General features: G+C 32.9%; 1 protein-coding gene across 5 annotated transcripts in view; it reads left to right on the top strand.

Annotated features, from left to right (window-relative positions):
- LOC143233116 (uncharacterized) overlaps positions 1-16,886 on the top strand; it is a 38,265-nt gene extending 21,379 nt beyond the window's left edge. Inside the window, exons 1-3 of one of the 5 annotated variants that reach the window (XR_013017988.1) lie at positions 9,176-10,100; positions 14,232-14,266; positions 15,837-16,885. Coding sequence is in view for 2 of the 5 variants with exons in the window: in XM_076469039.1 (XP_076325154.1) it covers positions 14,232-14,266; positions 15,837-15,955 (154 nt within the window). In the remaining 3 variants the exon portion in view is untranslated. Of the gene's footprint in view, positions 1-9,175; positions 10,101-14,231; positions 14,267-15,832 lie in introns of those variants that run through there. The other 4 variants (XR_013017987.1, XR_013017986.1, XM_076469039.1 and 1 more) reach the window with 4 other exon arrangements.
- Positions 16,887-22,553: the final 5,667 nt, after the last annotated feature.

Below are 22,553 nucleotides of genomic sequence, written 5' to 3'. Positions count from 1 at the left end.
GGCTTATGTTTCACAATAAGAAAAAGCAACCTACATTTTTGCATTCATTGCATAATTACTTAATAAGATCTTGAACTAAATTTCTTAACACTCACGTCACACATTTCTGATAAATTTGTCGTTGTAGAACTTGTAGTTGTTTCTGCATCTTCCTCACGTTCTACGCTAGAATCTCTAATTGGTGAATATTTTACATAATTGAATTTTCCATCTCTTCCTGAATTCCTGTTTTGGCAACGCAGTGATACTTTGAGACTCTGTCGTTTACGAATTATAATATTGAAAAAAAGAACAGTTTAATTTTGATAAACATGTCTGTAGCTATAATTATCAATACACTTGAATCAAAAGTAACATGAGATAACCGATAAGTAGCAGTCATCTTAATATAACTTGTATAACTTTAACGACATTACAATATTACAGTAGAATATTAGTACACCGGCAATTGACACGTTTCATAATAAGATTCTTAATTGCTTTAATCAACGTCGCAGAGTTCTGTTCTTAGAGCACAATTTTAAATTATATTCTGAGTTATAGGAAGAAATAAAAATAAAAATATTAATTGTATATTAAATGTGTTAGCTGGTGACTAAATATCTCTGACGAATACTGATAATTAGCAGTTAAATCTAAATTGTTTCACCCACTGTAAGTACTAGTTAAAAATTCGAGTTTAATTGCATAGTTCCAAAACTCCACACCTTCCTTATTCGTAAGCCTATTACATGTTAGAAATATTTAATCAGTATAAAACTCATAAGTGCCATTTAAAATTTACTTTATAAGATATCAATTTCAAAATATTTATAATAAACCATAAAAAATATTTCAATATATCCAAAATGTTACCCTGCCCAACCATTTTAATTACCTATAAACTTGAGGGAATTCGATCCTATTGGATGCCTCTGTACCACCTAACAATAAACAAATTAAACCAACAAATATATTATGCTTACCGTAATAAAGGTATAAGAAGTGGTATTCCAACCGTGGCAAAAACAAGTGGAGACGTGAATATCTTTTCTATGATTGGTGCTGAAATTAAAACATTATTATCATTGTTTAACATTGATATTCTTTCTTAATAAATATTTTCAAACCGCACCAGTTGGGTAATATTTAACCTGTGAAAAATATTTAATTTCGACTCATTAAAAATCTCAATACCTACAACTAAAGGCAACCAACAAGAATGAAGCACCGAAACCATTTGTTATAAACCTCGTCGAAACTTAAATTACAGAAGATGTTTTTATTAAATCAGATGTATAACCAGGCGCGTATATTTCGGGTGTGCTAGTTGTGCGCCGCACAGCCACAAAATTAAATACGTATCGAAAGAGTACATCAAAAGGTAAGTATACTTTCTTGAATTTTTTTAGAAAATCAAGTTTAACATTACAGTCTTATGTTTTATTATAGCCCTCATATCGCACTTTCTCTTCTAAATAAAGATTACTCTGCTAATTTTGAGAAAAAAATATACATCGCAAGTCGTGCTGTAGGAACGCTGAACACCTTGATGGGCGGAGTCTTGCAGCTGCGCTGTGCCTCTCCCCGTAGCCGACTACAAAGAATGAAGGGAGATGATTGGTCGAAAAACGGATCAGAGTGTGCTACTCGTCGAGCGCACCGCGTACAGTCTGTCGTTCTCTGTCCTATTTCTTGGATTCTCTTCAGCCTTCGTCCTTTATTCTCGCTGATAACGGAAGGAAGGTTCCTTCCTTTTTTCTGCCTATCGTGGAACGTTATAAACTTTTTAAAAATTAACCGTTATCAATATGGAAAATGATATTAATGAGTTGTTACGTTCTCCATTTTCCACAAAAAATTATGCGGACAAATTAAGAATTGTTCAAGCAGGCAAGCCTAGGCCGTCTCTTCCAAACTTTTCAGTCTCAATATGATACCATTGAATGGCTAACAGGATGTAAAATTCGATCCAAGCTCTTTTGTTGGCCGTGTTTGTTATTTTCAACGGAGAAGCGGGTGTGGAATCAGCAGGGTTATACCGACTTAAATCATTTAACTGCAGCACTTCAGAAACATGAAAAGTCTCGTGCACATGTCCAGTCTTCCTTGTCGCTTAAAATGTTTGGCAAGCAACGCATAGAGACATTAGTTGACACTCAGCGGAAGGCTGAGATATCTCGTCACAATGAGCAAGTGAAAAAGAATAGGGAAATATTGAAAAGATTAATTGATGCAGTGTGCTATCTTGCCAAACAAGAGCTTCCTTTTCGAGGTCATGATGAATCGAATACTTCAGATGATAAGGGAAACTATAAGGAGTTTCTCAATACCTTTAGAGATTATGACACGTGCTTGGACAGTCATTTGAATACTGCTACAGTTTTTCAAGGAACATCGCCAACTGTTCAAAATGACTTAATTCAGGCTTTGTCTAATGTTTTAAAAAAGCATATCAAAAAGGAAATTGACAGCGCAAGATTGGTTGCAATCATTCTCGATGAGACTTCAGATGTGATGTCCAAGTCACAATTATCAACAGTGTTGCGGTTTGTTTGTAATGGAAAAGTTTTCGAAAGGTTCATTGGTTTCTCTGATGTCAGCGCGGATAGAACTTCTGACGGTCTTTTTAGTCATGTTGTTGATATCGCCAAGGAATTTGAGAAAGAAAATAAATTGGTCGGGCAGACGTATGATGGCGCTAGTGTAATGAGTGGTCACATGAATGGATTGCAGAAAAAAGTGTTGGACAAGTATCCCTTGGCGATTTTACTCATTGCTATGCGCATGTTTTGAACCTGGTCTTGCAGCAAGGTCTTTTCAGCATTAAGGAATGCAGAATTTTTTTCCAAACCTTGAGTGGATTATCGGCATTTTTTTCCAAGTCTTCTAAACGATTACAGGCTCTGCATGAATATGTAGGCAGAAAATTGCCTTCTGTTGCACCCACGAGATGGAACATTACCTCTCGTTTGACAAATACTGTACAACAAAATAGAGTTCATTTAACTGAATTCTTTACAAACATTATTGAAAATCCTGAAAATTGGGATACTGATGCTACTCTCAAATCGCGCGGGTTTCTGAATTTTTTGGAAGAATTTCAAACAAAGCTGTTTCTTGAGATATTTTCCAATATGTTTTCTTACACTGATACTCTCTACAACATTCTGCAGAGCAAGTTCTATGACGTAATGTATTGTTGCGGTAAAGTCCAAGAGGTCTCAAGGCAAATACAGTGTGACAGAAATAACACATTTGATGATTTTTGGAAGGCAGTTTCGTCTAATGAAACCAGAAGCACGGAACCTGCATGCAAAAGATCGAAAGGATGCATGTCTGAGAAAGATTATTATCTTAAGCTATACCACAAAATTGCTGATAACACTGTATCGCAAATAAAGTCAAGATTTTCTTCCCTTTCGAAGTTTGACTTTCTTAACCTTCTTTGGCACAAAAACTACGAACAATATAAAATCGTATTCTCAGATAACTTGCTTGAGGCGCCGGTATGGGTTAATGTTTGATTACGTCCTCCTCAAAAATGAGCTCGCCGTTCTATACTCCAGCCCTGAGTTCTCAAAGCTGCAAATTTTTGAATTGGTTGAATTCATTGTCCAAAATGATCTTGCAAATCCCTTCAAAGAGGTTTTCAAAATGGCAGAGATGGTATTAACTATACCAAGCAACACGGCTTCAGCTGAACGTTCTTTCTCTTCTTTGAAAAGAATCCACACTTGCTATCGCGCCACACAGGGCCAGGAAAGGATGTCAAGCCTAAGTTTGTTGTCAATCGAAAAAAATCTCTTGGCAGAATTGAGACAAGAGAGAAGCTTCTACGATGATGTCATTGATCAATTTGTTTTACAGACAAGAAGAATTGAGCTGATTTATAAATTAATTAAAGTTTTCTTTCCTTTTATGCTTTGCATTACCTTAGTGCATTGTGAGGTTTATAATGGCACTGGGTTTTTTTTTGTTGCTACACTTTTCCAAATGTCTATAGAATTAAGTTAATTTTAAATGAGCTAGAAAAAATTTACATTTTTTGCTTATATTTGTATGGATGCATATTTTCATGTTCAATGTGAAACTTTTGCTTACTACAATGTACCTTAGGTAGCAGCCCACCCAACTACAAAACTCGCGGTACGCCACTGTATATAACATCTTTTTTTTTTAAATAAATGTATCGAAAAGACACCCCATATACACGGGTCACATTTATATAAATACTTATTTATGGAGTTTTACTAAAGTTCTTTATGCCCAAAATCATAGACGAACGAAGATTATTTCTGAGGGTGGCTGTACAATTTTTGTTCCACTGAGTTTATATTTTTTGCTTCAGTTTTGTCTGAATTAAAATTAAAAATCTGTCCAAGTAACTGTAGGTATTACAAGCTGGATGGGCTGTTCCAATCGTACTCAATTTCATTACCATTATTAGTAGCCGCTGATTATGTCAGTTTTTGACCAATAACACTTTTCAAATTTTACATAGACTCTTTTCTGTATATCGGATTCTAATACCAGTTTTAAAACGGCTAAATGAGTATATGTCCATTGTATAGTTACACTGTGGACTTTGAAGATATAGTGTGATTCCCACTGTTTCAATCATTTTTCAAATGAAAACAGTTGCTGATTTGTAAACTTTAGCCTATAATCCTTTGTCAACTCAAATTATTGTTTATTACTCTGTAAACAATAGAAATATGTGTCCAGCTTCATCACAATGCTTTTTGTTGTTTTTCAATTGTTTCTTTTCTTCAGTAATCATAATAAATGATGAAGTTGTCCAGGATAGATTAGAGCCCCTTACACTCCTAACTTGTCGAATTCTCAAGTCTTTTCTGATTTATTGGAAAACTGAGCCCTCTTTCAAAACATTGCCCTCACTTCTACGTAGTTACCAACCATCACACATAAGAATATTTTTATTTCGGAAATTTTTTGTAATCATTCGGATATAAGATGCTAAGCATGTGGCCTAATGTGCCATAACTTGCAAATACAACAATACGCTACTGTATTTTATATTCTGTATTGTGAGAACACATAATTCAGATCGTTAGAAAAGATAAACGTATTTTTAAACAAAAAAACAAGAAAGTCGGAGAAAATTAGGAACAAATGGTGATAATAAAAATAACGTAAGTTACATTAAAACTAACAAAAAAAGAGAAAATAAAATCTGAAAAGGTAACTGATAAAGAATATCGAAACAAAAACCAGTCAAACTACTGTTTCAAACAAAAATCTAATAAAATCAGGGGTACCAAAGAATAAAATTACAACAAAATAATTTGTCTGAGTAGTAGAAACAGGTCACTTGTCTGAACTTGGTATTAAGTTCATAGCGTTAGTTGGTTTACTCATTATATAAGAAGTGGATAATATTAAACTACATAAATAACATGACTTGTTAATGATACTGACTAGAAGTTTTAAAGTTATTTGAAAGTTAAGCATTTGCAGCAATAGAATTTCTAAATATAACTGAGATAAAGTGGTTCTTAGTGCGATTATAAGTATCTAATAAAACTTACGTTTACATGCATCCCGTGAAGAGGCTCCGGGGTTTGTAAATCGTCTTTCAGGACAAGCCGAACATTTGTAGGATCCAAAATAATCACTGTAATGATCCATGGGACACGGGACACATTCTTCCTGTTTTTCGCTTCTGAACTGTCCAGGAGGGCAGGGAACTTAATGAAAGGAATAATTTTTAACGTATATATTTAACCATATCCTAAACACCAAAAATCTGACAAAAACAAGGGAATTAAATAGTGTAACAGAACCAACACAAGCTCGTAAACATTTAGTTTTATAGATAAATATGTTATAGTATCTACAAGTTTTCTGTAAAAGCTGCTTTGTTAATATATTTTCCAAAAGAATCGTCAGATACATCGAACGTATGGGAAAAAAAAACACTGAAGATCAATTTGAAATAGTGTTTATGTGGATATATATGAAAAATATATTTTTATGTATTGCAGATAGATTCATTTTTCTTACCTTAAAAATACACAAAAATAAATTAAAAATTCTGATTTCGTATCTTAAACGACATTCTACAGTTTTTATAAAAATGAAAACACTTTCCAAGATTTTTCATATAAAAGGTTTACATGTGTTTTAAATTTACTCTGTGAGAACTTATGAAACATTTATTATGGTTTAATATTTACTAATTAATAAAATAGTTTCCTTAACTTAGTTTGTTTGTTTGGAATTAAGCACAAAGCTTCAGTGCTCTGATTTCAACGGGTATCGAAACCCGATTTCTTGCATTAGAATCTTCAAACAAACCGCTGTACTACTAGGGTTTATTTTCATAAAGTAAACTCTTTTTTTCACAATAACACCACAACTTAAATATTTGAAAAATATTTCTAATGCACGATATTTTCCGCAATACATTTATTAATGTTTTTGTTAACATTTTGTGAGCAATTGTTTGTATTTTTGTAAACTTATTCTGAAATACGATGCAACGAATAGTTGAAAACAAATGAACCTAAGGCCATTTGAATAGTAGACCGCAACGCTATCCACTTGGAAACGCCATTTTCATCACGTATAGTAAGTTGCAGGTCTTATAGAAATTTTACCTAACTGGTAATCTTTTATGTGATAATGTAATTAGTACAGGTATTTTTGTATTGTGATATTTCGTTTTAACTGAAAGTCACAAAAGTTTATTACATATATTGCTTACTCTACATATTATCATAAAACATATCGTGTCTATCCAAGTTACTTTGTGTCTCTGTGTAAAAGAAATTAAAATTCAAAGCCGATTTTTCATCATCCTCTCGTGAAAAATATACTTTAAGAAATATACTAACAAAAACACTTTACAAGGTTTCAGTAAAATCATTTGAGTTGTGATGAATTCAAATGTACTTCATGTTTTATCTTTAAATTAATAAAAACACATGTTTCTTGGAAACAGATTTTTTTCCATAAAAAATAAGAAGAAAAACAAAAGTAAATCGTTATTCACAACTTACAGCAATCACTTTTCCCTAACATGTATCCATATGGACAGATGATGTTGTTATCTGGTGGCGAATAAACTGAAATAAAAAATTAAATAAAACTGTTAAAATATGCCAAGTGAACCATTTTACTGAAAAATGTTAAACAATCTTTTCTGTATGTTTTAACACTAAGTTTTAATGGCGATATGTGAAATTGTCTAGTTAAATTTTTCTGTTTCTAAACGATTTATAATATTTTGTAAATTTATAAGTGTAAACCATCAGTTAGTTAAACATCTTAAGCTGGAATGTTTATATCACATCAACATTCATTAACATAGATGAGTCTTATGTCGGCATGATACTCACAGGCAACATCTCTGATGAGTTTGAAATTTTAAAGTCAAGATAATGCATAATACTAGAAACTATGTCTAGAGAATTATGGAAAAATGCTCTAATAGAAAAATTGTGGATCTTTAACGTCATTGAAAGTCACTGAAGTAGCTTCGAGCTTTCCTTACAAAAAAGACTGTGTCTGCGTGGCTTTGGGCAAAGAGAAACAACATTTTTAGCGCTACTGATCGTCTGTCTATCAAGCTCATTAAGAGCTTGTTAGATCTTAGAACCCAAATACTCACAGGTGGTCTTACCTGTTTCCCAAACTCGCCAGTTGCTCGGGTCCTCAGACATAGAAGGGTCCCCGATGCTGTGCTTGTTAATATACTTTTGACTTTTCTCATCATTATGGGATCCCCTTTTATTGAATTCTCCCGGGGCTTCACAATGACTAAGACCACTCTTGAAAATACCCACCAAATTAGTTTAGTATTGAGTCTTTTATAAACGAAAGTTGAGCTCCAAGAGTCGCGTGAATGCGTAGAAATCTGTTCCCATATAAGTTTTTTGTTCAATAATCTTTATTTTTCTTGATCATATCAGAGTGCAAAATGTAGTAAACTGTCATCTATTTATGATAATTTTCGGGTTGTTGTTCTATTACATCTGTCTAGTATTTTTTAGTTAGTAGTTATACCTCACGATTATTTTGCTTCATGAACACTCAGAAAACTTTCCCCTCCACCCTGGTCACTTCTCCTATCCCTCCGATATTTCTTGATGGGTTACTATATATGACAAAAACTCTCTTAAAGATCACATAGTGAAAGAAACTAATCAAAACGATTATTTCTAGTTTGCCAAAGAAAAACAAATGTCCCCCTTTTGAAAGCTCTCGGATTTCAGGTATCGTATTTTTGATTTAGTAGATTTTTGCGAAGTCCACATGACCCATGAGAATATGGAACTTAGAGAGTAGCTTATAGGGTGCAATAAAAAAGCACTGTTATTATTTTTGAGAAATAAAAATTAAGGAAAATATATTTATACATACAATACGATAAACTAGAAAGGGAATATTACATATTCATCAATCACAATTTATAATACACGAAATACAGATGATTAAATAAAACAATATGAGTTGGAACGGTGTTTGTTGAATATTTTGATTCATGTGCGCTTCGTGATAAGAAGACTTTTAATGGTAACGTCAATGTATGTATATTCATCTGTTTAGGTAGTAAAGATCTATGTACATCCGAGTGGCCCAAATGGTGTGTTTTTGAAGTTAGAACACTAGAAACTGGGTTTCGATACCCGTGGTGGGCAAAACACACATAGCCCATTGTGTCGCTTTGTGCTTAACTTCAAACAAACAAGCGATCTATTCGGTATCCGTATATATTCCTAAATTAACTTTCAAACAGCGCTTAGTTTCGCCTATATATGTAACTTTACGGCCACTCACCACACTTGTAGTTTTGTATGAGCCTTGAACGTTTTTTATTGTACAAATATCGTATTAGATTCCATGGCAAATTTAAACTGATGTTAACTCTAAATCCCCGTTAATTAGAATACTATGTTTGCGGAAATTATTTTCTAAGCGAAAGATAAATATTCACATGAAGTTATAAATATTCAGTACAATTATCTACCTTTTAAATAATGGTTAACAACGACTGGTTGTTTGGTTTGTGGTCTGATGTCTTCATTCCAGTAAATAACATTACAGTTGTAATCACCCATATCGAAAGCTTGAACGTCTTTAATTATTAGGTCGCCTGTATACTTGTCCATTCTGATTTTCTTTCCTACAGATCCAATTTGGCCTGTTCGGCTTGTCCATTTGTAGCTAACATGGCTGATTAGGTATTTTTGTTTGTAACAAGGTGGGATACATTGAACTTCAATATCTTCTCCTCGACGGATGTATGTGTACATAGCTTTTACATTTGAGCTTAGTAAAATAGCTCTTCCAAGCACCGTAGTTTGGATTTCTGCAAGGAAGATAATTAAGACAAATAAAATTCGCAATAATAAATCCATTATTATCTCTATCTCTTTGATTTGCGTACGCTTTGGGCTACTTTTCTCTAAAGGTTTATGTTGCTAAGATATGTTCGTAATATAAAAACCGTTGAAATTAAACCATATACAGTGTATTAAGCCAGTTGTAATGAGTATTGTTCCGCAAAATTGAGAAAGAAAGGTTCGATTAATAAGAATAAATATAAAATTTGTATTTATAAATGAGAGCTTTAGACATGTAAACAATAAGGAAATATATAGTCACGATTAATTATTCAATGGACTAAAGAATTAATTATGAATATTTATCCTCGTCATTAAAATGTGTTATTTCAATAAAGAAAAAATGAACTGAAGACTTACAGGCCTAATCCCAAACAGTAAAGATGAGCTTGGCAATTGGCGAAACTAATTTAATGCAGATAAAATAGCGAATCGACTGATATTGTTGCTGAGTTTCTTAAGAGCAGGGTTCCACAATGGATTCTCTGGATCCTTTCCATTTTGAGGAATCGAACCTCGGATTTCAGAGTTGTACTGTTCACCGAACACGGTATATAGTGAATCCGATAATAGGTTAGTTCTCTATGTTATTCACCATTTATTTCTTTTCTGGGACCGGCATGGTCAGGTGGTTAAGGCACTCGCTTCGTGAACAGAGGGTCGCGGGGTCGAATCCCCGTCACACCAAACATGCTCGCCCTTTCAGCCTTGGGAGTGTTATAAAGTTACGGTCAATATCACTATTCATTGGTAAAGAGTAACTTTTTTTCATTATTATCATTCCCTGATTTTAGCTTCTTATATTTATGTTACCTAATGCATTATTCCCTGGTTTGTGTTTACATTATTATTTTGGTCTGAATTACTTAATTTTCAGCCATTTTTACAAAAAGTGTTCGTGCTATTTCTTGAGTGATCATGCCCTAAGATGGACATACTTTTCAAGGAATTTCACATTTCTTGCAAACAGCTTTGTATCTTACTTCAATTTTATTATAATTAATCAATTTTCATCCCTTTTTTTTGGCTCTTTTTAATGAATGTATGACACATACTATTAAAAGGGAGTCAACATTTCTACAGTTAATATTGGTTGCTTGTTAATTGATATATTGACTAAACTACTTAAATGCACTAGCTTTTTAGAAAGTTCACTGATAAAGTTGCTTATCTGTATCCTACAGCTATTACTCATTTCCCAAATAAGAAAGTTATTAAAATTAGACAAATTACCATTTTTTTCAATTTATCAAATATGGATAAACTGGTGTATTGCTTATTTGAAACTGTACATACTCAGTGTTAAAGCATTGAATAGATTTTTCTCTAAAATGAAAGAAAACATTATCTGACAAATTTCAATCTTTGTAGTTTAACAAATAAACTTGATAATGAATAGAAACTTTCAGTGTACATTATTGCACTTCTGTATTCACATCCTTACAGTGATTCTGAACAAATATATTAAGAAACAAAAAAAATCTGAAGTGACAACAATTCTTTTAACACAATAAGTGATAAAGTTTGAAGCCTAACTATATTTGTTACTGCATAATGCCTACTTTTTTATTCCCTGACTGATGGGTTTGGATAACAGTTATTGCCTATATGATACACAACTCTTGAATTTGATGCTTTCATCAATAGTTAAGTGTTTACTACGACCAAATTCAATGCTATAATAATAATGGTAACTGATATGTATAATGGATATATTTTCCAGAGAGAATAAAATCAAAGCTAACCTCATTGTACTTTGTGAAGACCATTGTCTATGAAGTGAAGAAAGGAAGTTATTAGTTCAAAACTATTTCTGGACATTTCTGAACAAACTGATGGTGAGCTAAAATGTTTCCATTAGTTTACAGGTTGATTCTTCTCTTCCTCTCTTGAGAATTAAATTAGAAAGCTCCATCTTGAAAAAAAAAAAAAATCAACAGGTTGAATGTTATGTTCAAGCTGGTTATTTTCAGATAGATCTAATTATTGCATCCCTGGTAGTTATCAGTTGCAGGTTGTTGCACTTGAAGAGGCTGTGGTACAACTGCAGAAGTTTGCTACAGATGGTCAGTTCTTCCTCTCCTTCCACTTCCTCTGTATACAGCACTGGCAGGCATTTGAGCATGTTTTAGGACTTCATCTCTCCACTCTCTTCCATTTGTAAGACACTATTTACAGAGTTGTGGATAATGCTGTGGCAGTTCCCAGTTGCTTAGGGCATCTACCTTGCAGTCAGTAGCAGGAGGGATCCACATTGCTATCAGTTTCAAAGCTTAGTAGTTGTACGTTATCACTGCCATTTGTTATATTATTTTGTGTTTTATTAGTTCTGATCTTGCATGTGTGATGTGGATACCATTTTTATAATGTCCAAAATACTATAGAAATTGAACCTTCTTTTTACTCTTTGCATCTTTGTGATAATTAGAGACAAATGGTGTTCTTTTCAAATATAATGCTATAAAATATTTCCCCCAAACCTTTGTTTTCATTCACCGAGAGCATATTTGGTGTTACAAAGCCAAAAGACATAATATATTTTAGCTAAATAGATAGAGGGTCATTATTATATTTTTTATATATACAAGTTTGTTGGTTTTATGGGAGTTATAAATTAATATTTTCATCAGATTTATTTTAAATTTATTCATCTCTATAGACTATAAAATAAACTTGTAAACTGTTTTTTATGATACAGATCATTATTATTTTAAAGTTCATTGTAAAGATACTATAAAAACTGACTTACCTGTTGAGAGTAATTGAATATTACAAAGGTATCATAATGATTGATACCTTTTATTGTAATCAGCTTGTTGCTCATGATGTTCAGAAAATATACAAGTTCAAAACATTGATGAACAACAAAAATAAGAAACCACATAATCTTGGTATCTTTAAAAGGTAAACCTTTCTTTGTTCTAGGAATATTGGAAATTACCAAATTAAGTGTGAAGAAAGGTGTAGTAACATTATAGTTATGTAAACAAGACTATCATGACACACCAGAATTGTTTTGATAAGATACTGAAATAATTTGACATATGAGACTAACTTTATTTGTGTTTTATGATTAAAAATAAAATATGGAACAACAATTTTAGGTATAAAAGAGTATGAAAAGGTATTTAAAACATTTAACTTAAAAGGGAAGTTATTATGGGCATTTACACAGCAAAATAATAATATGACATGAAAAGTTATTAAAATATAAATGTTAATAAAAGGTAAATAAAGGAATTCAAAACAAATAAATAAATATTTTTAATGGATAATAAGTACTAAGAAATATCAGGGTTAAAAAAGTAACAAACTTGTACCTCAACAGCTAATTTTCCAAAATGTGGTTTTTCATAAAGGCATGCAAACAGATTAGTAAATTGCAAGCAACAGTACCATCTCCAGTGATGGGAAAAATTGAAGTTAGTCTTATTTGCTTCTTCCTAATCCTAACCATAAATAATCTTTGTTTTATCTTTCCTTGACCAACTGTATTCTTACAAGTTCACACCTGTCTGATTCTTATATCTTCAATTTTTATGATTCTGAACTCCTTCTCCTTAATTCCCACAATTAGAATTTCTCTTGTTAGGTTTGTTATGGCAGAACGTGGTCAGATTATTCAGTGTTGGTTTCACATTTTAGTTCTCAGTATTTTTGTCTTTACTTGATTCTTCTCACCATACTTTACCTCTCATCTCTGGGCCAAAGCCTGAGGTGCTGCACCATGCTCCTTAGAATTTTTGTAGGTGATTATCATTCCCTGTTTCTTTTCTCCACAGTTTTTTGTGGTAATCCGAATTAAATTTAATCAGAAACTAAAATCAATCCTTCATTTTGCCCTTAGTTTACACACTGTTACAAACTGAAACCTCCACCACCATACCTTGCTTTACTCCCCAATTTCTTGTTTAAAAATTTCTAATTCACAACTTTCCTTTGTTACCTGGTATGTGATTCATTGAGGTTGTCAATTGTTACTAAATCCACTTGGGTCACACTTTTACGTACACAGGTGGATAATTCTGTATTTTTACCCGTAGTCTTTTACCCAGATTCTCCCTCTCTCTCTTCTCCTCCAACCACTTTCTTCTATCTACAGTATATAGAAGATGTGGTGTTCATTATACTTCTGAATTTTTCCTTGCTCACACTCAATTTTCACTTGAGAATGTTTCTTAAGCCCTTTCTCAGTTTTGCTCAGCCTTTTTCCATCTGCCTGTGAGTGACTAGTCACCAAAATCTTCACTTGTTCAACTTATAGTTCATAAGAGATAATTTGGTGATGGGGACCATGGATTCACTAAAACCAACTAACTCTTTGATCATACACAGACATGTGCATCTTCTCCACTGAACCTTGCATGCACAGAAGAATTACTGAAATCTTGCCTAAAATAGTTCATATGCTCCCTCCTCCAGCCCAGGATTTATATTGGTGGCTTGCCTCTCTGGCATCACCATCAATATGCCACTATCTTTATCCAAGATGGGTCTGTACCTAATCACTAATGCTTCTTCTCATCATATGGATGTGTTCCAGCTTCTGGTAGTCTGTTGGGCATATTCATTGTTCTTACCCTTCCTCAGGGATTGTTTCTTTTGTGTTGCATTTCGGTAATTCAATGTTGTTTTTTCCTATATTACCTGCCAAGAGGGAACTCAGTCCAGGACTCTGTGCCTTGAAACCCTGGATCTTCTTTATTGTGTCAGTTCTCAGTGAGTTAATTTGATTCCACTTTCAGTATATGTTATGCTGAAAAATAAATAATTTTAACAAGTGGAAATTTTTAATACATCATAAACACAAAAAATAAAAGTTATGGTTTGTTTTCTGTGTTTCAATGTCTTGTATAAATTCTTTGTTTTCTGCCATTGCAGCAGTTTCATCATAGAAGGAAAAATGGATAAATCAGGTGGGTACATTACAACTGTGCTTATTGTTTTTAGTAATAGTAAGCTTCTGCATAGATATTATTTGTAGTGTTTTCAACTGTTATATATAATACATATAAAACTTTCTACGACTTTGAGTAAGTGTGGAATAACTCTCCAGCTAACTGTCTTGTTACCAGATTATAAGCTTGTTGAGAACTTATATCAGTTTAATGTCTGTGTAGCTAAAATTTTAGATTTTTGATGAAGGTGATTATTTATTTGCTTTTGATTAAGAATTTTTCATCACAGTAACAATAGATTTACTTCTGTTTAGATATTCTAAAAAGCTGTTCATCATTTTTCTTCTTAGTAGAAACCTCCATTCTGCTCACAAATAATTGGATGGCTATTAGAAGGTTCTCTAGCATTGCAGAATATAAGTTATTGTTGTATTTGTTTTGTTGATTATTAGAAACTCATATCAAACTACTTGTTATTTTACCCATCAACACTTTAACCAACATGTAACCAAGAAACTATATCTGCAATAAATTTAAATGAAGGAAGTATATCTTCATAAAAATTTCCAAGCATTTAGTGAAAGTTATGACTCTTTTTATACATCTTACAGTTTTTACTTGTAATTAGCATAGCCTTTAGAATTTCCTAAAAGAGTGTCAAAAAGATTTTTAAGATTAAACCTCATATTTTATTTGTTATTTTCTATAACCTAACTCTGTACACGTGTGGTCCATTTTACTAACCTTTTAATGACCAAACAAAAAACAAGATAAAACTACAATTTTTTTCTTCTAGAATAACTGCAGATTGTTACATAAAATAAGTTATTTATCCTAAATAGTCCAAGACTTGTAACAATTTAAATTTTGTCTTCATTCAGTTTTATTCTTTTAATATTCATTGAACTACATAAGTATGCACATATAAACACCTGGTAGACAAATAACTAAAGCTAGAGTAAAATAAACAAACACTAAATTATGTAGCACTTGTGCATTTTACATGTATAGATTCCTGAGAAATTGTTTCACTCATGTTTTCTTGTCTATTCTAATAATATTCTGAGTTTCACATTGTATTCACTTTTGTTACAATAAATAAGAAATATACTTATAAAAGCAAGACTTTTAGTACTTACTTGTGGATCTTGTACTTTATTGTAGTAAGTCTGGATAAAAGTTAACACTTGTTAATACTTTGCTGAATTAAATTAGGAACACAAAATAATAACATGCAAACATTATATAATATCCTATAATTAATATTATTTAAGTGGCTTTCTAACTGAGCTATAAGTATATTAAAATACATCCCTTGGTCAAGGTGTACTCAGCAATACAAATTTTTAGCCTGAAGCCAGAATAATTCAACAGCTGTAGTGAATATGAGATAACCTGTTTGTAATTCAGTAAATTAAAATATATTTATAAATATAAATATACTTAAAAAATGTCACAGAGAATTATGGATATATTTAAAAGACAATGTGTAGGAAGAGATGTAGAGCTAAGAAAACAACTCTATCATTGTTGACCCTTATTAAAGTTTTTGTTTAAAGTGATGTTTATTATTCTTACTGGTAGTCAGACATCAATCAAGGAAGAGTTTTTTTCCATCTACAACATGAATTTCTTCAGGTATGTGATAATTCCTTCTGTGTGCAGAAGAACATTTATCCCACCACAGGTTGTAGTTCTAATACTTAACCACAGATACTTTTCAACCAACAACTTCAGCCAAGTAAGTATCTAATGGTTAGATTATGTACAAAATATCTGAGGAGGTCAAGATCCAACACCCATGTAACTGTGGTGAGAACCAAACCATTCTGATTTTACTAGTTGTCAGTCTCCTAGAGTTTTGCATCAATTTGTGTGGTCACAAAACTGGTGATCATGGAAGGGAAAGAGTTATTATGGGTAGAATGTTGTATTGTATGTTGTGTTGAATGTCTTATTATGTAACATGTTAACAGTTAATAAGTCGGTAAAACCACTTGCCACTGATTTGTCTGCCAAGACATTATACAGACACTGTTTAACATCTTGAGTAAGTGGTTGCCCCAGAAATCTTTGGGTACTTGTGTGAAGTTGGAAATCCAAATTGTAAAATTAAGGGTTTAACCTCAAATTTTTTTTTGACACTGAAGGAAGAAAGATCAAGACAATCGAGTTTGCATCAGTCACCAGGTGAAAAAAAAAACAAAAACAGTTAAGTGTGAAGACAAGATAATAAGAATATACCAGATTTGTTATTTTTAAGGGCAATATTGATATATTTTTTAAATTTAAAAGAGAAAGTTCTGGTTGGCACTTTTAATGTATAGCATTGAATGCAAATAAAAAATTCATTGTATAGTTTATGGAAAACAAAGGAGTGCAATTGACCCCTGTAACATTGATAGGACAAGAAATGGGCAATTTTTTTAAAAAAATATTTCTTTAACTTTTGACTGTTATAAATATAGACAGTGCAAAAAATACAAGAAAACTAAAAAAAGTTTTTGTGTAATATTATATTTAAGCTAATAAGTTAAATCACTATGATTTATGTGTGTGAACTTTGTATTTGTAAAGTATTTCCCATTAAATGTTTATTTTGATACCTTTTCTTGTTTCTGTATGACACATGTTCATGTGTTGTTGGATATGTATTGTGCCAGCTCTGACTACTCTCTAAATTTGTAGAAGATTTTAGAGAGTAAGAGCCAACAGTATTAATTTTATGAAAATGTCAGTGTGTTTTTGAACATTGTTGAACATTGGAGATTCTCACTTGAAACTATTTAAACCAACATCCCATGAGATAGATTATATTGTTGGTTGCTATGGTCAATATACTATATGCCTTGGAAGCTGTAATTGTGAATGATGTTTATTCATTGTAAAACTACCAAATGTGACCAAGAACGTTTACTGAATTCAAACATTATGAACGGTTCATCTTCAGAGAATCAGGGTTCGAAATTTTCTATTTAAAGCCGGACATGTCCGTTAAAAAATCAAGTTTGACCGGCACTTTGCCATCTATCACCGGACATCGTGACCAGTGGTCATATTCCTAGCATATCGGACACAAATACATCGTCCCCTCAAAAATAAGTGAGGCAAAAGCTGTGTATGCACAGCCCAAAGATTTTGCTTAAACGTATATTCTATAATGAGTGGAAAATAACTTGTAAAATTTAAGATTTATTTTAAGACAAAAAAAAAAGCAACTTTAAAAAGAAACGGTTGTGAACGCTCACAAAATGCACTTTTTAGGTCGCCATATCCGTGCCTTCCCGGATAGTCATGTGACTGCCAAACATTCGTGACGATCTAACCATGACATCTGATAGTAAAAAAACGGGAGAGCCTCACGATCTATTTTATTTTACTTTTATTGATCTAATCTTTGAGAATATTTCATTATCTGAGTAGATGAGCACATGTGAATATTTTCAAGGCATTCTGTTGGGGTAACCTGGAAAATTTTCCAAAATCTGGATGATTTGACATGGAATGACCCAATAGCTAGTGTGTTATCTAAGCTGAAGGGATGGAGGCAGGATACAGGGGCTTGTCAGGTGATGGACGGTGCTTGGCGGTGGATGACGCAGGAACCCTTGTGTGATTAGCTGCCCAGCGGATAGTTCATCACAGTGGCGGGTGTTGGGTGCATGGAGGGGAGCCCGGAATACTCAGATCAGTGACAGAAACTGACTCTTTGAGAAAGGAAAGGTCTGCATGGTCAAGTACTGACTTGGAATCTGGCAACCACACAATCTTGATTATCCGGAGTAATTATCTAAAGTCACTCAATATAGATAAGAGTTTAAATTCTGAGCAGAAATCGAATGTAGACTATGGCCAAGTTCCAGTGGTAAAGTCAACACATGAAGCTAAAAAATTAATGTCATTGGCAAATGTTATGAATAAAATAATGATACGTACTAGTTTCCCTTGTACGCCGTTCACTGGATTTTCTTCAAAACTACAAATCAAGCATTCCATTTTATTAAACCAGATACCACCTCAAAATTCAGTGCCGACTATATTCTACATAATGATTGCTATTACCACATATTCCACTCTAGTGTCAAACGTTCTCACTGCTGTATAAACAAGCCCAGTATACCTAAACCCTCCAAACAACCACAACATACACTACTGACTGACGACTTGCCGAAGCCAGCTATCGATCTACTGTTTGATCACCAAGCAACCACTAAAAGTAAAATAAGGTTAGTAAATATTTTGAGTAAGTGCATCATAGTAAATTGCAAACTATACACACGACTTTTCAAGTTTTAACACATCTGTGTTAATATATATTTGCGTTGTATAAAAGATTATTTGTTTGTTTTGGAATTTCGCGCAAAGCTACACAACGTCCCTAATTTAGCAGTGTAAGACTAGAGGGAAGGCAGCTAGTAATACCACCAACTCTTGATCTACTCTTTTACTAATGAATAGTAGAATTGACCGTAACATTATAATGTCCCCACGGCTGAAAGGGCGACCATGTTTGGTGTGAGGGATATTCAAACCCGCGACCCTCGGATTACGAGTCGAGTGCTTTAACCGCCGGACCCTCAATTTTAGGACCCAAACCATTTAACTTTTTAATTTTCTATGAATTTTAAAAATTCAGTGGTGCGCTATATAACTATGAATCATTTTTAAAAATGAAAAGTTTCGACTACGTTTGAAATTCAAATTTTCTCCAGTGAACGACGTGTACATCTTTAATGCTACAAAATAATTTCTTAATCACATATATTGTAACATATCAAATGACAATGTTTTTATATTCCATATTTTATTTAGATTGGTATATAATTTTCAGTTCAGATTACTGACTCTACTTATTTGATTCCGTTAAGTTTATGACAAAAAATAACTGGATATTCAATCTATAAATGATTGTCGTGGTAGTTATATTTTATAGACACGAAGTACAATGTTGGTTGGCAATGTATTACATTTTAGCAAAAGTTCTGTGGCAATCATTTGAACTATTTAACGTAGTTTAGCCAACAGTTTAATAACCTTACAAAAAACATGTCAGTGTGGCTAATGTTAAACCAGGTAAACACCACCACAGCCAGGTATACTAATGATAGTAGAGTCGGAGCAGTAATTATAGAGTTGGTAGACTAGTTTCGATAACCGAGGTACTCAATAAGCATAATACAATAATACACGCCAGAAAATCAACAGTGACAGAGTTTTACTTTAGAAGATTGTTGCACTCACTTTCATTTGTTTTCCTACCCAACAAGCCTAAAAATAAGGCAAAAAACCATCACCAAGATACCAAACCAGAAACTTACCGATCATATTGTTCGTCTTTCTTCTTGTTTTAGTCGAGACAATTCTTCAACTACTTCATCACTAACGTGAATTTAAACCTAACTGTACTCTTATGTGTTCCTGGACAGCGCATAACATAATCTGAAAGTCAGAATAAACGAATTGTAAAGAAGCAGGAAATGATAAACCATGACTACAGGGCAGGAGGATAATAATCTACAAACAAGAATTAAAATAAAATCCAAAACAAGAAACAAATTCTTAAAACCAGAGCCCAAGAAGAACGAATGGAATCGACAAGTTTTGCGGAAGAAGACAGAACTTAGAAAACACCCATAATAAAGGGATAATTCTCAGTACATTACCTTTTCTGGCCATCACAATAATAGTTTATATCACCAGTCGAGCCGAGAACTGGATTCAAGTAATAGAATTTCGAAATACTGTGTCCTACTCCTGTGGTGGAAGGCTCTCAGGGGAGCACTACAGACACATACTATTATAAGATATGATCCAGGGGCTGTAGTCCTTCTTTACCTATATTTATTTTGGACAGGAATTTACAACCAGCCACTTAAGTAGGCACTCAAGGAGACCTGTGACCCAAACAGGTCCCAGTGACTACTGCAACAATGCAGACACAGTGCAATGATAACATCAAGTTGTATGATGAAAAACTTGGATGGATACATTCCTGATTGAAGCAGGAACATCAGGTGAATTAATTCTCCACTGCCACACAAAATCATGCACACAGAGATGGGAAAGGTACCTACTGAGATGTCATCAGCCATTGGTTAAGAGAAACAATTTAAAGTTATAATTTGATGTATGGAAAAGTCTCAATTCTAGAAAATAAAGTATTAATACAAATTTTTAAAATTATATAATAACATAGTTAAATTTATATTTCTTTTATAAGTGTAAACTTGTTTCCAAGCAAGGTTTCAACAATAAAGTTTAAAAACGACCTTTAAGATCCAGATAATTATAATATAACGTTTGTTTGCTTAAAATTAAGCACAAAACTACTAATGTGTTATCTGTGATCTGTCTACCATTGGTATCGAAAACCGGTTTTTAACGGTGTGAGTTCCCAGACAGGCCGCTGTGCCACTTAGGGGTATAATATAAAAGGTTTTGCCTTTGCGACTTTTTCAGATTTAGTACATAAAAACTATAGATCGTTAATTTTATCAGTGAGCATCGTTTTGCGGCTGTGTTTATTTGGTTTCTTAATATGTTGAGTTTTTGTTTTGTTTCATGTGCTGAGTCCCAGAGAATGTATAATCCAGTATGGGTGATTTTTCTGCGAATTTCTGTTTCGAATTGTGTATCAGTTCCAGTGATCTTAAGATAAGAAATGCTATTTGGTTAGTTTTTCCTGTTGGGAATTCTGTGAAGAGGGAGATTACATCAAAACTGGCCATTAAGGAACTAACCTCATTTGAACCCTTGAGAGGTTACGCAAAAACAACAAAGCACTGCTACACAGTATAAGGCAAGTAACCGTGCACGCGCGTGTATGTGTATGTATGTATGTCTGGTAAGAGTGCTGTAGACTTTGTTAAATAATGTTATTGCTAATGCATGTGTTTCTTCCTGTAATTGCAGTAAGCGTAATAAAAGAATTACAAATGGAGAATGTGCTTATATAAAAATGTAACACAAAGGTAACTCTCACCTTAACCTTACTTTAAATAAAATAATATGCTTCACTTATATGTGTGGCAAATTATACAATTTCTTTTCACTAACAAACTTATATTCTTAACTAAGTTATAAGCAAAAATGAAATGGATTTGTTTTGTTTTTTTTAATTTCGCACAAAGCTACTCGAGGGTTATCTGTGCAAGCCGTCCGTAATTTAGTAGTGTAAGATTAGAGGGAAGGCAGCTAGTCATCATCACCTACCCCCAAATCTTGGGCTACTTTTTTACCAACGAAAAGTGGGATTGACCGTAACTTATAACGCCCTCACGGCTGAAAGGGCGAGCATGTTTGGCGAGACGAGGATGCGAACCCGCGACCCTCAGATTACGAGTCGCACGCCTTAACACGCTTTGCCATGCCGGGTCAAAATGAAATGCAACTCACATAAACGGAAATGAAAGTTAATATTTAAGTTGCAGGAGAGCTTGAAAGTTTCTTGGGGAGTGAAACTACATAAAAATATAAAAACTGAAAATGGGAACGAAAAATTTAAGAGTTCTCACGCAAAAGTTACAAAAACACTGCTCAAGGCTGAAATTAACTGATATTCTACTAAATATCTCTTTTAACATTATCACAATTAAGATTTAGGCGAAATCTGGGTGAAAATTTAGCAAAAGTTAGTGAAATAAAATTTAAGTAAAATTTTATTTGAAGACTATAAAAGAAATCTGCAAAAAATTTCTGTAAAAGTTCTAGAGAAATCTCCTTTATCTCAGGCTTCACTGTTTTAAATATGACAATAAGCTAGTTTTTGACACAATAAAGCAGTGTATACTAGATTAATTGGCTAAAGAGCAGCAAAAATAATGGGCGAGTGCACCTGCAACTGTTGTCCAATTTCCTGATAAGAATTATTTTATTAACTTGGCATGTTAATCAAAGTATGTTGTCATTTCAGTTAAAGAATCAGACAAGTCTTCATTTGATACAGCTGTTGGGGAGAGTTAAAGTTAAAAACGTATTTATCAATGCTATTTTTTCAATTTCAGTGATTAAAATAAAACTAAAAGAAATTGAATGAGTTTAATTGTAAACAAAACAGAAGTAAAAACATATAGTGCAGTCCGATATTACATTCTTAATTAATCGGAGAAATTTTTACATAGAGTTACGCACTCCTTTAAATGAAAAACTTAGAGTGCTTTCTACTATTCCATTTAGATATAGTTAAACTGTTAAATGCGAAAATTCAACATGAACAAGATAAGAATAAAATTACAATTGCCATATAACGGCATAAACAAAATGCCGCTGCAACCAAATGAAACAAAACTATTTATTGAATATAATA

The sequence above is a fragment of the Tachypleus tridentatus genome, chromosome 12, assembly GCF_004210375.1.
Source record: "Tachypleus tridentatus isolate NWPU-2018 chromosome 12, ASM421037v1, whole genome shotgun sequence".
Taxonomy (NCBI): domain Eukaryota; kingdom Metazoa; phylum Arthropoda; class Merostomata; order Xiphosura; family Limulidae; genus Tachypleus; species Tachypleus tridentatus.
The sequence above is the reverse complement of the archived record's forward strand: the minus strand, read 5'-3'. Positions and strand labels throughout refer to the sequence as shown.